Genomic DNA, 12,815 nt, shown 5'->3' on the forward strand with positions numbered 1-12,815 from the left:
GCAATGAATTATGCTCCGAGTTTAGCAATCAAGACTTCAACTTCTAATTGAGCTAATTATTCAAAATCACTCTTTAACTTCCAAGAATGACTCAAAAATACTGCTTCAGCACCTTCTCAAAGGTCCAGTGTTTAGAACCTCTAATGAGGCCAGCTATGATTTCAGCCAGACATCTCTGGGTGCTTTCATGGGAGTCTGCGACCAGTTGCTCCAAGTGGGGCTGAAGAACTGGCAAAAAGGCATCATCAAAGTTTCTGAAAAGGCCCTGGAAAACAAGAGGGGTGTCATGGTTTGAGCCTGGCACAGAGCCAGTGCCTCTATGAAAATGCTTCACCCTGGTGTCTGCTGTGAGATGTGACCAGGAATAAGCAAAACAGGCTCCAACTTAAACATAAATAACACTTTATTACCTAAAACTACAGGAAAATAGGGAGAGACTATAAAGAAAAAAAAAAAAAATTGAAAACTTTACAAAACCACTTTTCTTCCTCCCCACTCTCTGACTTTCTCAATCTAATACATTCTCTCAAAAATACCAACTGCCCAGCCCGGCACGACACTTTAGTATACTCAAACTGCAGTTCATGAAGAGGAAAAGGAGTCTTTCTTGTTCCATAGGCTTCTGGAAACCTCGGATGCTTCCTTGTCACTTCGGCACCGCCCGGAAAGTCTATTTGCTGCTTGTGACATGTTCTTTCCATGCTCAGTGCTCTCACCACTGAGACATGGCCAGAGCTGCTTTTAGGGTGGTCTTTCAAGGATGCTTTGTCTCACTCCAAAAAGGCACAGTCTCTGCTTTTGGGACAACTGTCCCTCCTATATATTTCCAACCTCCTGGGGCTGGGGGGTCTTCACAAATGAACCTTCCTGGTTTTGAGGCACTGCTTTTCCTTAAATGCAGTCTGTGTCACAGGAACAACTGAGTCTATGGCTACAAGAAAAGTCTAGCTAAAAGGCTACTCCAAATTATCTCTCTCTATCTAATCATCTCTACATCTCATTTCTTATCTTCTTTCTTATTCAGCTTCGAGGAGGATTAGCATTTTTGCAAGGCCCCAATCATGCAAGAAAGGGTTAAAAGTTTTCAGTCTCTGTCTGTCGGTCTCGGAACGGCTCTCACGCATGCTGCCCACACGCTGCCGCTGCGGCCGGGCAGTCTTCCTCTCCCTTCTCGCTGGCTGCTCTCCTGGGGGGGGGGAAGGGGGGGCTGGCTGCTCGAGGGCTCGATGTCTCTTGGGGCTCCCCCACCCTTCTATCTTTGAAAGCCCCTCAACTAGGCCCCAGGCCTCACCGCATGGCTGGCCCCTCCCCCGCCCAGCAGCAGCGGGCCGGGCGGGAGAGAGATCTGAACTCCTCGCCCGACGATATCCAAAGAGGAAGTGCCAGGGCAGTGCCCTGCTTTTAACCCCTGTGTATTCTCGGAGGTGTGTCCAAACCCCACTGGCTACACCAGGTGTCAGTATGAAACTCAAAACCTTCATTGGTTTGACCACAGCTTCTCAGAATTCCCAACTTCTTCCTGGTCAAACCATGACACTCCACCCTTCACTTCTGAGAATACACTTTCTAAAATTATTAACAGAACTACAAAACACTTCTACACAATAATACCTCAGATTCACTAAGACTATCTATCTACTTTAACTTAGTACATGCTTTCTTTATTCTTCTTGGTCTCATCTCACAGCTTTACTTCATCATTCTCTCGTGATTCGATTCCCGGTCAGGGAACCAAAAAATGTCATGGTTTGAGCCTGGCACAGAGCCAGTGCCCCCATGAAAATGCCTCACCCTGGTGTCTGCTGTGAGATGTGACCAGGAATAAGCAAAACAGGCTCCAACTTAAACATAAATAACACTTTATTACCTAAAACTACAGGAAAATAGGGAGAGACTATAAGGAAAAGGAAAAAAAAATGAAAACCTTACAAAACCACTTTTCCTCCTCCCCACTCTCTGACTTTCTCAATCCAATACATTCTCTCAAAAATACCAACTGCCCAGCCCGGCACGACACTTTAGTATACTCAAACATCAGTTCATGAAGAGGAACAGGAGTCTTTCTTGTTCCATAGGCTTCTGGAAACCTCGGATGCTTCCTTGTCACTTCGGCACCGCCCGGAAAGTCTATTTGCCGCTTGTGACGTGTTCCTTCCATGCCCAGTGCTCTCACCACTGAGACATGGCCAGAGCTGCTTTTAGGGTGGTCTTTCAAGGATGCTTTGTCTCACTCTAAAAAGGCACAGTCTCTGCTTTTAAGACAACTGTCCCCCCCATATCTTTCCAACCTCCTGGGGCTGGGGGGTCCTCACAAATGAACCCTCCTGGTTTTGAGGCACTGCCTCCCCCTAAATACAGTCTGTGTTACAGGAACAACTGAGTCTATGGCTACAAGAAAAGTCTAGCTAAAAGGCCACTCTAAATCATCTCTCTCCATCTAATCATCTCTACATCTCATCTCTTATCTCCCTTCTTATTCAGCTTTAAAGAAGATTAGCATTTTTGCAAGGCCCCAATCATGCAAGAAAGAGTTAAAAGTTTTCAGTCTCTGTCTGTCAGTCTCGGAACAGCTCCCACGCATGCTGCCCACACGCTGCCGCTGCGGCCGGGCAGTCTTCCTCCCCCTTCTCGCTAGCTGCTCTCCTGGGGGGGGGGGAGGGGGGGGCTGGCTGCTCGAGGGCTCGATGTCTCTTGGGGCTCCCCACCCTTCTATCTTTGAAAGCCCCTCAACTAAGCCCCAGGCCTTACCGCATGGCTGGCCCCTCCCCCGCCCAGCAGCAGCGAGCCGGACGGAAGAGAGATCTGAACTCCTCGCCCGACGAAGTCCAAAGAAGAAGTGCCAGGGCAGTGCCCTGCTTTTAACCCCTGTGTATTCTCAGAAGTGTGTCCAAACCCCACTGGCTACACCAGGTGTCAGTATGAAACTCAAAACCTTCATTGGTTTGACCACAGCTTCTCAGAATTCCCAACTTCTTCCTGGTCAAACCATGACAAGGGGAAAGGGTCTTTAGGAGCTATCTAAAACACTGTCTTCCCAAGAACATCATAGAATTGTCAAACATTTGAGTTTGAATGTGCAGAAAGTGAAATTACTTTGCTTTTTTTAAGAGCATTATACACCAGTGTCCTTCAGACCATTACAATACTCTAAATATGTTTCCCTAAGTAGTTAATCAGAAGAGAGGATTAATAGAATTACCCAGAGCAGCTTTAAAAATCAATGTTTTGCAACAGTATGAGCCCAGAAGTCTTTGGCTTTTCCATGCTCTGGGAATTGTCTACAAAATGAGAGCAATTTAGTGATTGAACTCTCCTTACCTTGAAGAGGCAAAATCTGCGAGGATTAAATTTGTCCTTTCCCTTTCTGTCTTCTAAAGACAAAAATTTTATTAACTGCTCAACAAACTTGGGATCAGAAAAGTGATCATATATAATTTGTTCCTCCTGTAATAGGAAGAAAAGAAAAGGATTAGCTTTGAGGTGTTTGCTTGCCACAGTGATACCCCAGTCTTTGCAAGTCCCATGTTTCATTTGCATTCTCAAGGAAAGAAATGTCTTGCTTATCCACTTCCCCTTTCATTTTATAGGGAATTACCACAACCCCTAAAAATTAGTCCTTCCCACTGTCATTAATGACTTTGTTCTCAAGTCTGATCATGATTTGAAAGTGCTCATTAATACAATTATTTCATGATCTTTGAGAGAAAAACTGCAATACATTAAAGCAACAACTCCTTCCGGTATGCTGATACAATAAGAACTAGAAAAATACAATTAAAAGCATCTTGTGGGGGTCTCCACATTAATCTTAAGAGAAGAAAGGAGGAGTAATATTAAAAAAACCCCACAAATTTGCAACTTTTACCTCTGTCAGCTCATCTCTCGTTCGCCCAAGCTTTGGCTGCTGCTCAGCTGGAGCATAAACTGTCATAGTTCTGAATATTAAAAACAAAAGATAATTAATAAAATGCTAAAATAAAAAATAAAAATACACTAGCACATGTTGCTTTCTCTGTTCTCAATATTAAATAGAACTTATCCACAACTCCAAAAGATTGAAATTTAAAGAAGAAAACTTACAACAGAATGAAGTTCGTTATTAAAGGTTTTGCTATACAAGTAACTCAGAATTATTAGGGATAGAATACTCTACATATATCTAATTCCCAATATGAATATTTCGTTTTAACAGCAGCAGTTTAACAGCCATGTGGAATTTGTGCCTATAGCCCATACAGAGAGAAAAGGGTAGAAAAGAAATAATAAACAAAAATCCCCAAACCAACCAACACAAAACCCACCCAGAAATGCTACAACAAGCAAGGAGCACAAAGGAAAAAACAAACCATATTTTTTTTTTGTGGTTCAATTAAGTTAAATATAATTATATTTAATTATAATCATATTTAACTTAATTGAACCACAAAAAAAAGATTAATATTTAATATAAGATAATTATTATAATAATAATAAAATAATAAGATATAATAATAATAGATTAATATATATTAAAGATATATATTAAGATATATAAAAATGTCTATATATAAAATATATAAAAGATCTATATATAAAAGATCTATATATATCTATATCTATATATAAAAGATATATATAAGATATATATATATAAAGATATAATAATAATAATATAATAAAATAAGATAATTATTTAATATAATTAAAAGATTTAATTATAATATCTATATATAATATATATAGATATAGATTTCTTCTACATCTATAAGAAAAAATAAAAATCATCATAAACCAGGATTTTATTTCCCACAGAATTTTCCCTGCTGACTCTGCCAGCTGCACCTCAATGCTAATGCCACTCACTGGGGCCAGGTGTAATATCCCCAGTGTGTTTTCTCCACAAAACAGCAGGATTCCCACGCTTCCTTGCTCTTTGGTAGGCTCTGGCTGTCGTAGTGCAGCCACTGGTTGTCAGCTCTGTCACCAGCTTGGATGCTGGAAGGCTTCAGGGTCCCACCTGATCCAAGAGGAAAATCAAAATGAACATGCATAAAAATCAAAAAGTAGACGTAGAAATCGTTCTCACAAATCACAAGGTTTTTGGAGAGGAAATAACTCCCAAAAGCAAAAAAAAAAAAAAACCAAACTGAAAAATTACCAATTATACTGCTTATGTATCATATTTACCTATTTGCTTAGAACATTAACAACCAGGGAGAAAAAAAAAAAGATTGTGATTCTATGTTTAAATTAACCAGAAAAGCTTTGAAAAACATTTTAGGATAAATGTAAGATATGTCTTATATTAAATAAAACATACTTATTTCGTAGGGGCAGATGGGCACTTTCTTGTGTGGTCTCTTAAGCTGCTTAAGAATCCCAGCCACAGCTGAGATGGCCACCTAAAGAAAAGTAAAAAATGGGCATTAATGGGCATTCATCCCATACATTTCCCTCAGAAGGATGTGGCTCATCATCCCTAAAAAACCATTGAACTGTGCAGTGAACCCATAAGGAAAGAATCCTGGTTATTTCAAGGGATAAAGGATGTTAATTACTTTTCAGGCCAGAAAATTCTCAGTAATAATTTTGGTTTAATAATTTGAATTTAATATTGTTTTAATAATTTTTTTTGGGGGAAAAGAAGGTTTGTTTTGAGCCTCACTGAGGCAGCAACAGAACAAAAAACATACATTGATGACTCCCTTCAAATAACAAACTGCAGGTGGGAAAAGCAGCCATCTGCAAAAGAAATTCTGCAAAAGAACTCTGAAATAAATAAGGACTCAGCCCATCCCACATCTTCACAGTTTACAGATTTACACATGTCATGCTACAGCACTGCCAAGATTGCCATTTCTTGGACTGGGAATTTTGTACACGTGCATGGCTGGAAGGGGGAGGAGGGAGTTCCACCTCAGTTTTTGTGTTTTATCCCAGCAAAACTCCACGAGCAGCTGATGCAGAGTCCAAAGAGGTGCAGACCCAGAGGAAATCCTTCTCCAGGGCTCACCTTGCGAACCACGATGGCGTCGTGGTTGAGACACTGCACGAAGAATTTGATGGCACGGGGGGGCAGGATCCTGTCATCCCTCAGCAGCAGGGACAGGAAGCCAATGCTTATGTGTTCAAACTTCCAGGGCCTGAAAAAACCCCAAATATTCAAAACAGAGTGTAAATAACAAAGTTTATGTACTGGTTTTACTCAGAAATTATTACATGCGTTAAGATTATGGAAATACATAAATTAATGGCACTGTTGTAATCAATGAGCTTAACTCATTTTGGGAAACCTCCAGTGTTCTGGGAACACACAGCTGGAGAAATATAAAATACCTACAGGGATATTATTTTACAAGTTTTTTAACACAAATACTATGGGAACATTTAGAATCTATTCTGATGTCAGTGTTACAGACAGAATCAGAGCTTTTTAAATTAAAAAAAATATTAAAAACCTCATTAAGAGGCTGGACTAATTAAGGAAAAAGCTGAACTCTAAGATGTGATGATGTTTTATTTTAATAAATCAAACTCCCAGTGCAAATAAGTCCAAGACCATGGTAACTGTCCTCCTGGATATTGATCCATGCAATCACCTCCAATCCACACTGAAAAAACAATTTCATGCACAAAAAAGGGGGACTTACAGATTTCTCTGTTCCACACAGTCCAGCAGCATGTTGACCAAATTTTCATAGTTCCTGAGAGAAAGAGAGGGAGTTATCAACCACATGGTACTGAGAGATCCATTGAAAAGTAGAGGAAGAGTTGCTCAACAAAAGTCGTGTGAAGGTGAAAAGGAAGAGGCAAAGAGGAAATAGAAGTGTAGAGAGAAGATCCACAATGTCCAAGGATTGTTGGGCTGCATTTTTCAGTTTAGCCACTTTGGATGATGACATTTAATGTGCAGTTCAAGGAAGCTGAACTCACCTCAGAGCCTCAGCGCTCTTCTCCTTCTGTCGCTCAATTCCCAACTGAATTTCCTCTGATCCCAGAGCTGGGAACTCTGAATTTGGCTCTCCTGACTTCTGCAGCAGAACAGCCACCTCCATGCACTTCTCTGGAACCTGTTGATGGACAGTGCAAAGATTTAGGATTTGAACTTCAAACTTTTTAATGTCTCTGCTTTGGAATCAGCAGAGAATTTCCTTGTCCATACAGACAAGCCTGAACACCAAGGAACTGATCACTCACTGCAAAATCCAGCCCGATGGTTTCATACTGCCGATGGATTTTCTCTGCCAGGTCATCAAAGAGTCTGACAATGGATGGTTTTTCCAAGGACATGGCTTTGCTAAGCCCAGAAGAGACAATTGCAGGCCATGTCTGTGCTATGCAGTCCCAGTCGTGCAGATTGGCCAAGCAGACCCCGCTGTGGTTCCCAAGCAGACAATATAAGGCACCCTGTGGGATAGGAAATGGGGTTTGGCAAGGTTAAACTCAGCTCATCTGTGAGACTGACACATGCACCCACACAGAATAAAAACACAGCTACCAAATCATGAAAACGTCCATAAACATTCAGCCTCACAGCGCAAAATCTTCAGTAATTTGACAGAGTCCTCTTCATTTAATGAGATTGGAAGCCCTGCCAATTAATTTATCCACAGATTGGCTGCCTGATTTCTCAATTATGTTAGAGGAGATGATTCACAACTGCTTCACCTTGACTACAGCTTCTCAATTTCCATTCCATAACTTAAAAATAGGTGCTAAGTCACATTTTGGTAATACCTGAGCACACAGGGAACATATTTAAACACAGCATTTCTCTTGAAAATAGATCTAATGCAAATAATTCCTTCCACCAGTCATGCCTATTAGCCATGAAAATACCAGCCATGCTGATAAACAAGCAAATCCCACTTTCCCCATTAAAAATTCTCATCCAAACACTTTCAAAAGACAGCTCAAAACCAAGTTAATGAGGCAGTACTTTAAATTGCTTCTGAGTGACATCTTGCCGGTCAGGACGCAGGAATTCCAGAACTAAGGGAATGATATCTCTGCAACAGAAATTGTAGGTTCCCAGAGCTGTGAAGAATGCTTGCTGAGCTTTACTTCTGACCTGAAACAAAAAATTTACTAGATAAAAATAACATCCTCATCCATTTCAGTTATTTATGCATAAATTTTTTATCATGTATTTGTGCACAGAAACAAAATTATTTGTGGAAGGTTGTAAACACCTCACCCTGTTTATTAAGTCCTACTTCTTGTTTCTGGCATTTACATGAGAACAGCTACAAAGTTACAGAAGATTCTCTCTGTTGCCAGAAACGAGGTGTTTTTAAGCACATTTGAAAAGCAAACAGCCGGAACAACAGATTTAGGATGCAGAATCACTTAAAGAGACCAACAAAATACTCCATAAATTTAAAAGGGGCTCAGTTGACTCAGTTTAAAAGGGGCTGCTCCTCACCTGCCCATAAGAACTCGTGGACAAACACAGAAGGTCCCTGATCATCTCCTGGTGGGAAGTTTTGTATTCGCAGCCTTCCATCGTCAGAGTTCTCAGCTGAATCCATGGGAAGCACAAAGAAAGGACAGATTGTTTCTACATTTCACACATATGAAAACACCAGTGCAGGAATATTGTGATGATGACATTTAGCTAACTATGCAAAGCAGCTTTTCAAGCAAATTAGTGGGGATTGAAGGGGAAGAATTACCTCATGCTGCAGCATAACCCTGTCGATCAGCAAGGCTCTGATGTGCTGTTTCTTTCCTTGAAGCTGTAAGAAAAGACATCCTTTGGGTTAGATTTCAGTACCAGATCTGCAAACCAGCAACCAAAGCTTCACAAAGCCAAGTCACTGACCCTGTTCTCCATTGATTTTTTCACTAGATTGAAGCTTTTCCATCGTGAATCAAACTCATGCTTGTGAGACCCTTGGAACTGCAAAACATCACTGATAATCTGTGGAAAGAAAGAGAGGATAAGAGTGATTGTTTGGCAAAACAAGTCATCTGGCTTTATTTTTACAAATGTAAAGCATACCTTTATTATTAGAAACAACGACTTGGTATCATCTTCTGAATTATCAAGAATGTAACCTACAATTGAGAGAAATGAAAAGTATAATCAGACAGGAAAAGAGCTTTAAAAATTAACAATGATTTTGTTTCTGCAAAGCTTAACTTTCAGAATTACAGGCAAAGTAAACAAATACGATTTCCTCATCTATAAAATCATACTGAAGTATGACAGAGCTGGTTTTAGTTACAGGAGTGGTCAAACTTACGCAGCAATTTCCTTGTAACCCTTGCAATTGCTTCTCTGTAATTCTCCCTGGATAAATCTAAAAGAAAACAAAACATTTTCTGTTAATCATACAACAGCATAAAAATAAATTTATTGTGGAAAGCCAGAGCAGACTATCCAGAATCAGCAGTATGAACTATTATAAAAATAACCATTTGTTACATCTAAGGACATGGCTCTCATCAGTTTATCACCTCAGCTGCTTGGGTTTTATAGGCACATAACCTTCTTTATGTGCCTTGGCAGTCAGTTTTATTTCTAAAGTTCAGGCAGTTCCTTTAGCCTATGGGAACTGAGGAACACACAGAGCTCCCCTCCCCAGCCAGATCTGTATCTCGTGTATCACTGCTGAAAATTGTGTGTACACAGAACTCTGGTGGTGGTCATAAAAACCAATTTCTAGGAAGAGAAGAATCAAAATTACGGTCTCCAAAAGAACCCATTGTTTTTACAAAAAAAAAAAAAAAGCAACAACAACAATCCAACCCAAAACAAAAACAAAAAACCCTAAAAAAAACCCCACAAACCAAACCAAACCAAAAAAAGCAACACTTACAGCCTACCTGAACAGACAGGGATTTACTCACCATATTCAACACCAGTGTACAGCTTTGTCTCTTCTAAAGACACCAGACTTGGGACCCTGCATGAAAATGAATTAATTATTACTACACATAACACAAATAATGAGGTATGTGCATTTCACTGGCATTTAATTAATTTTAACAAGTTAAATTTCATGGCTGCAGCACATAGACTTCTGGATTTAGTAATAGTGTGTCTTAGTCCTCACATTTATAAATTAACCATTCCATGGTTAATTTAATGGATTAATTTAATTAAACTAACCATTTAATGGTCTGACCCTTTGGGTCAGACTTTGTCAGAGGCAGGGACACCATAAAGATAACTGGAAAATAAAAACTCTAGGTTCAAGGTAACAGAACCTCATCAGTTCTATTAATCAGGCAGGAATTTGGTCTCTGCCAAACCAGAACACACTCACTGAAACACACCTGGCTCCCTGTTGCAGGGAAGGACAGGAGAGTTGGGAGTCCTTTCCTGACAACTGAATTTTCTGTGTCTTGGTATTTACTATGAGTCTTTCCCAAAAGCAAGCTCCTAGCAGCACTTGTGTGACAACAGCAGTAAGAAAGCACTAAAACCCAGTATGAATGAACATAATCACTGAAATTGTTTGGAATACAAAATAAATGTTACTTACAGATGAGCCACCTTTTCTCCTGTGAGAGGAGGCAGAATGTTCCCAGAGCCAATCAGGCAGTTGTGCACAATGGCAAGACACTGCTGCACATCATCTCTTAAACAAAGAGGAAAACCTGGTTACTTATCTCTTAATTGCTTGAAAATACACAAATGACAAACCACATATTTTTGGTGAAGTTTTATGGAAGGTTTTTCTTTAGTTGCATCAGTTCTAAACACAGGAGGAAGCACTACAGAAATCAAACTGGGCTTTTTGAAGACAACCTAATTTATTTACAAACCCCAATATTTAACTTCATTTTCTGGAAAATATGGGAGATTTTATATTTCAAAACTCTGCAGGTAAGATAAACTAATGTTTTCACTGCTTTGAAGAATTCTATTTAAATCTCAGCTAAAACCTATGAAATAACTCCTTACCCCAAGGCCAAGACAATTCCTTCAGTCCATGGGGAGGATGAGGGAATGCTTTAGGAGTGAATATTTTACAGTCTGAAGATAAATTAAAATGCAAAATGTGAACAACTTCTTTCCTGTGTTATTTTAAGGAAATTTTGATGCTATCTCAGCTGAAGTAGGAGCTTTGGAAATCTTAAAATAACATCAAAGTGCAACATTATAGTATTTTCCTCTCGGTTTTTGTACTGCCTGTGTGAGTGGCAGGAACTACCAGGAATGGATACATGCACCTTTCTCCATCCTACCTGGACATTTCCAGCTCTCCAAGTGCATAGAGCTCCAGCCTGGCGAGCTCAGGCTGCAGGAATGTATCCAGCAAATAAAAAGCAAAGTTTATTTCCTCAGATGAAGGAACGTGCCACTGGATGTCCAGGTTCCGCAGGTCACCTGGCTTACCCCAGTCCTGCAGCAAATAAAGATTCTTCTTATTAATCAAGCTATTGGAATTGTGTTTTTTAAAAAAAACAGCATTTAATATTATTTAAAAAAAACCCAAACACATGGGAACTGACTGCTGCTATAAAGTAAGGTGGTTATTCTGACAAGTCTAGGAAAAACACCATTACCATAAAATCAAACAGAAATCCCAATCCTATGTATGTCTACACATAGCTAGAAAATAACACATCTCTGAAAGCACTAAAAGTAAAAGGACTGCACTGGTCTAAATGAAATAGAACTTAATTATTCCTTTGACTGGATATAAATTCAGACACATTCTTAAGTACAACTTAGACTTTTCATACTCCCATAGAGAACAACAAAGTCATTGTGAGCTTTTTCAGTTTCAGAGGAAGAATTTAAAATGATGGTGTGATTGTCAGTTTTTTGGGGCTTTGTTGATTTGTTTATTTTGTTGGGGTTTTTGGGGCTTGGCATTTAGGACATTTTTGCTTATTTTTAAATGATTAACTGGCCCAAATGGACGTCCCCATCAGTTACAAAACTGGACTAGCTTTCAGTAACAAGAGATTATTTGCAATTGGGAATTATGTAAAAACACTTTTCAGCAAAATGCAGTATATTGAAACAAGTCAGTGGAAAATTGCTGCCTTTAAACTGGAATATTGATGAATTGACCTCAAAGTCTTAACAGCAGAGCAGCACATGACTTCTGACAGTTTCAGTAACTTTTAATATTGACACCTTTGCTTTCATTTTATCTCAAGCTCATGGTAGAATCATTATTTGTCATTCTGCTGACCTGTAAAACACCACATCTCCTTGCTGTGTATTAACTTACAGTAATCATGCAATCATGGTAAAAAACACACATCACAAACCACCAGTAAGTCATATAAACTACTCAAAACTATAAAACTACTCAAACAACAGTCAGTATTCATTTTTGCTACCAATATACTTTAAATCAATTGTCATTTGCTCTCTATTTCAAAGCCCAAAGCATCACTTCCCATTGCTGCTACCATCATCCAGAAATCTCCAAATAAAACCATAGAGCGTACGACCGCTTTTAAAATAAAACAAACCAACAAAAAGTCAAATCCTCTAATCCTAAATAAATGAAAATCCTTGCCTTGATAGGAAAGTATTCAGAAAGAGGCTTGTCAAAGCCACCTGGCACACTGCAGTACTCTGTGGGGTAGATAAGTGTAGCAGAACGAAGAAGATGGTGCAGTAGGTTACAAGACAGAATGTAACCCTGCTTACAGGTTAAGTGTAGGGTGCGCTGCAGTATCTTCCCAAACTGCTCCCTGTACAGTAGCAGCTTCTTGCCATCCACTCGAGTGATCTGGGGGCACAGAGAGACATTGCAAACATCAGGGTCACCCTGCTCAGCCCAGCTGCGCCAGCGTTGGGGAAGGTGAAACAGGAAAGCCTTATAAATATGATTGTCTGGCACAAGATTTTGAGAATATAA

At 39.6% G+C, this 12,815-nt stretch overlaps 1 protein-coding gene across 1 annotated transcript in view; it reads right to left on the bottom strand.

Annotated features, from left to right (window-relative positions):
* Window positions 1-12,815, bottom strand: part of PSME4 (proteasome activator subunit 4) — a 47,609-nt gene that overhangs the window by 11,256 nt on the left and 23,538 nt on the right. The window contains exons 18-36 of the mRNA XM_064709674.1: window positions 12,471-12,686; window positions 11,179-11,336; window positions 10,473-10,568; window positions 9,835-9,890; window positions 9,228-9,284; window positions 8,984-9,039; window positions 8,804-8,902; window positions 8,655-8,717; window positions 8,405-8,500; window positions 7,919-8,050; window positions 7,177-7,386; window positions 6,913-7,049; window positions 6,630-6,683; window positions 5,993-6,122; window positions 5,300-5,381; window positions 4,843-4,996; window positions 3,866-3,935; window positions 3,319-3,444; window positions 113-265 (exon numbers count right to left, since the gene is read on the bottom strand). Coding sequence (XP_064565744.1) covers window positions 113-265; window positions 3,319-3,444; window positions 3,866-3,935; window positions 4,843-4,996; window positions 5,300-5,381; window positions 5,993-6,122; window positions 6,630-6,683; window positions 6,913-7,049; window positions 7,177-7,386; window positions 7,919-8,050; window positions 8,405-8,500; window positions 8,655-8,717; window positions 8,804-8,902; window positions 8,984-9,039; window positions 9,228-9,284; window positions 9,835-9,890; window positions 10,473-10,568; window positions 11,179-11,336; window positions 12,471-12,686 — 2,145 coding nt within the window. The remainder of the gene's footprint in view (window positions 1-112; window positions 266-3,318; window positions 3,445-3,865; window positions 3,936-4,842; window positions 4,997-5,299; window positions 5,382-5,992; window positions 6,123-6,629; window positions 6,684-6,912; window positions 7,050-7,176; window positions 7,387-7,918; window positions 8,051-8,404; window positions 8,501-8,654; window positions 8,718-8,803; window positions 8,903-8,983; window positions 9,040-9,227; window positions 9,285-9,834; window positions 9,891-10,472; window positions 10,569-11,178; window positions 11,337-12,470; window positions 12,687-12,815) is intronic.

This window comes from Zonotrichia leucophrys, chromosome 3, assembly GCF_028769735.1.
Source record: "Zonotrichia leucophrys gambelii isolate GWCS_2022_RI chromosome 3, RI_Zleu_2.0, whole genome shotgun sequence".
Taxonomy (NCBI): domain Eukaryota; kingdom Metazoa; phylum Chordata; class Aves; order Passeriformes; family Passerellidae; genus Zonotrichia; species Zonotrichia leucophrys.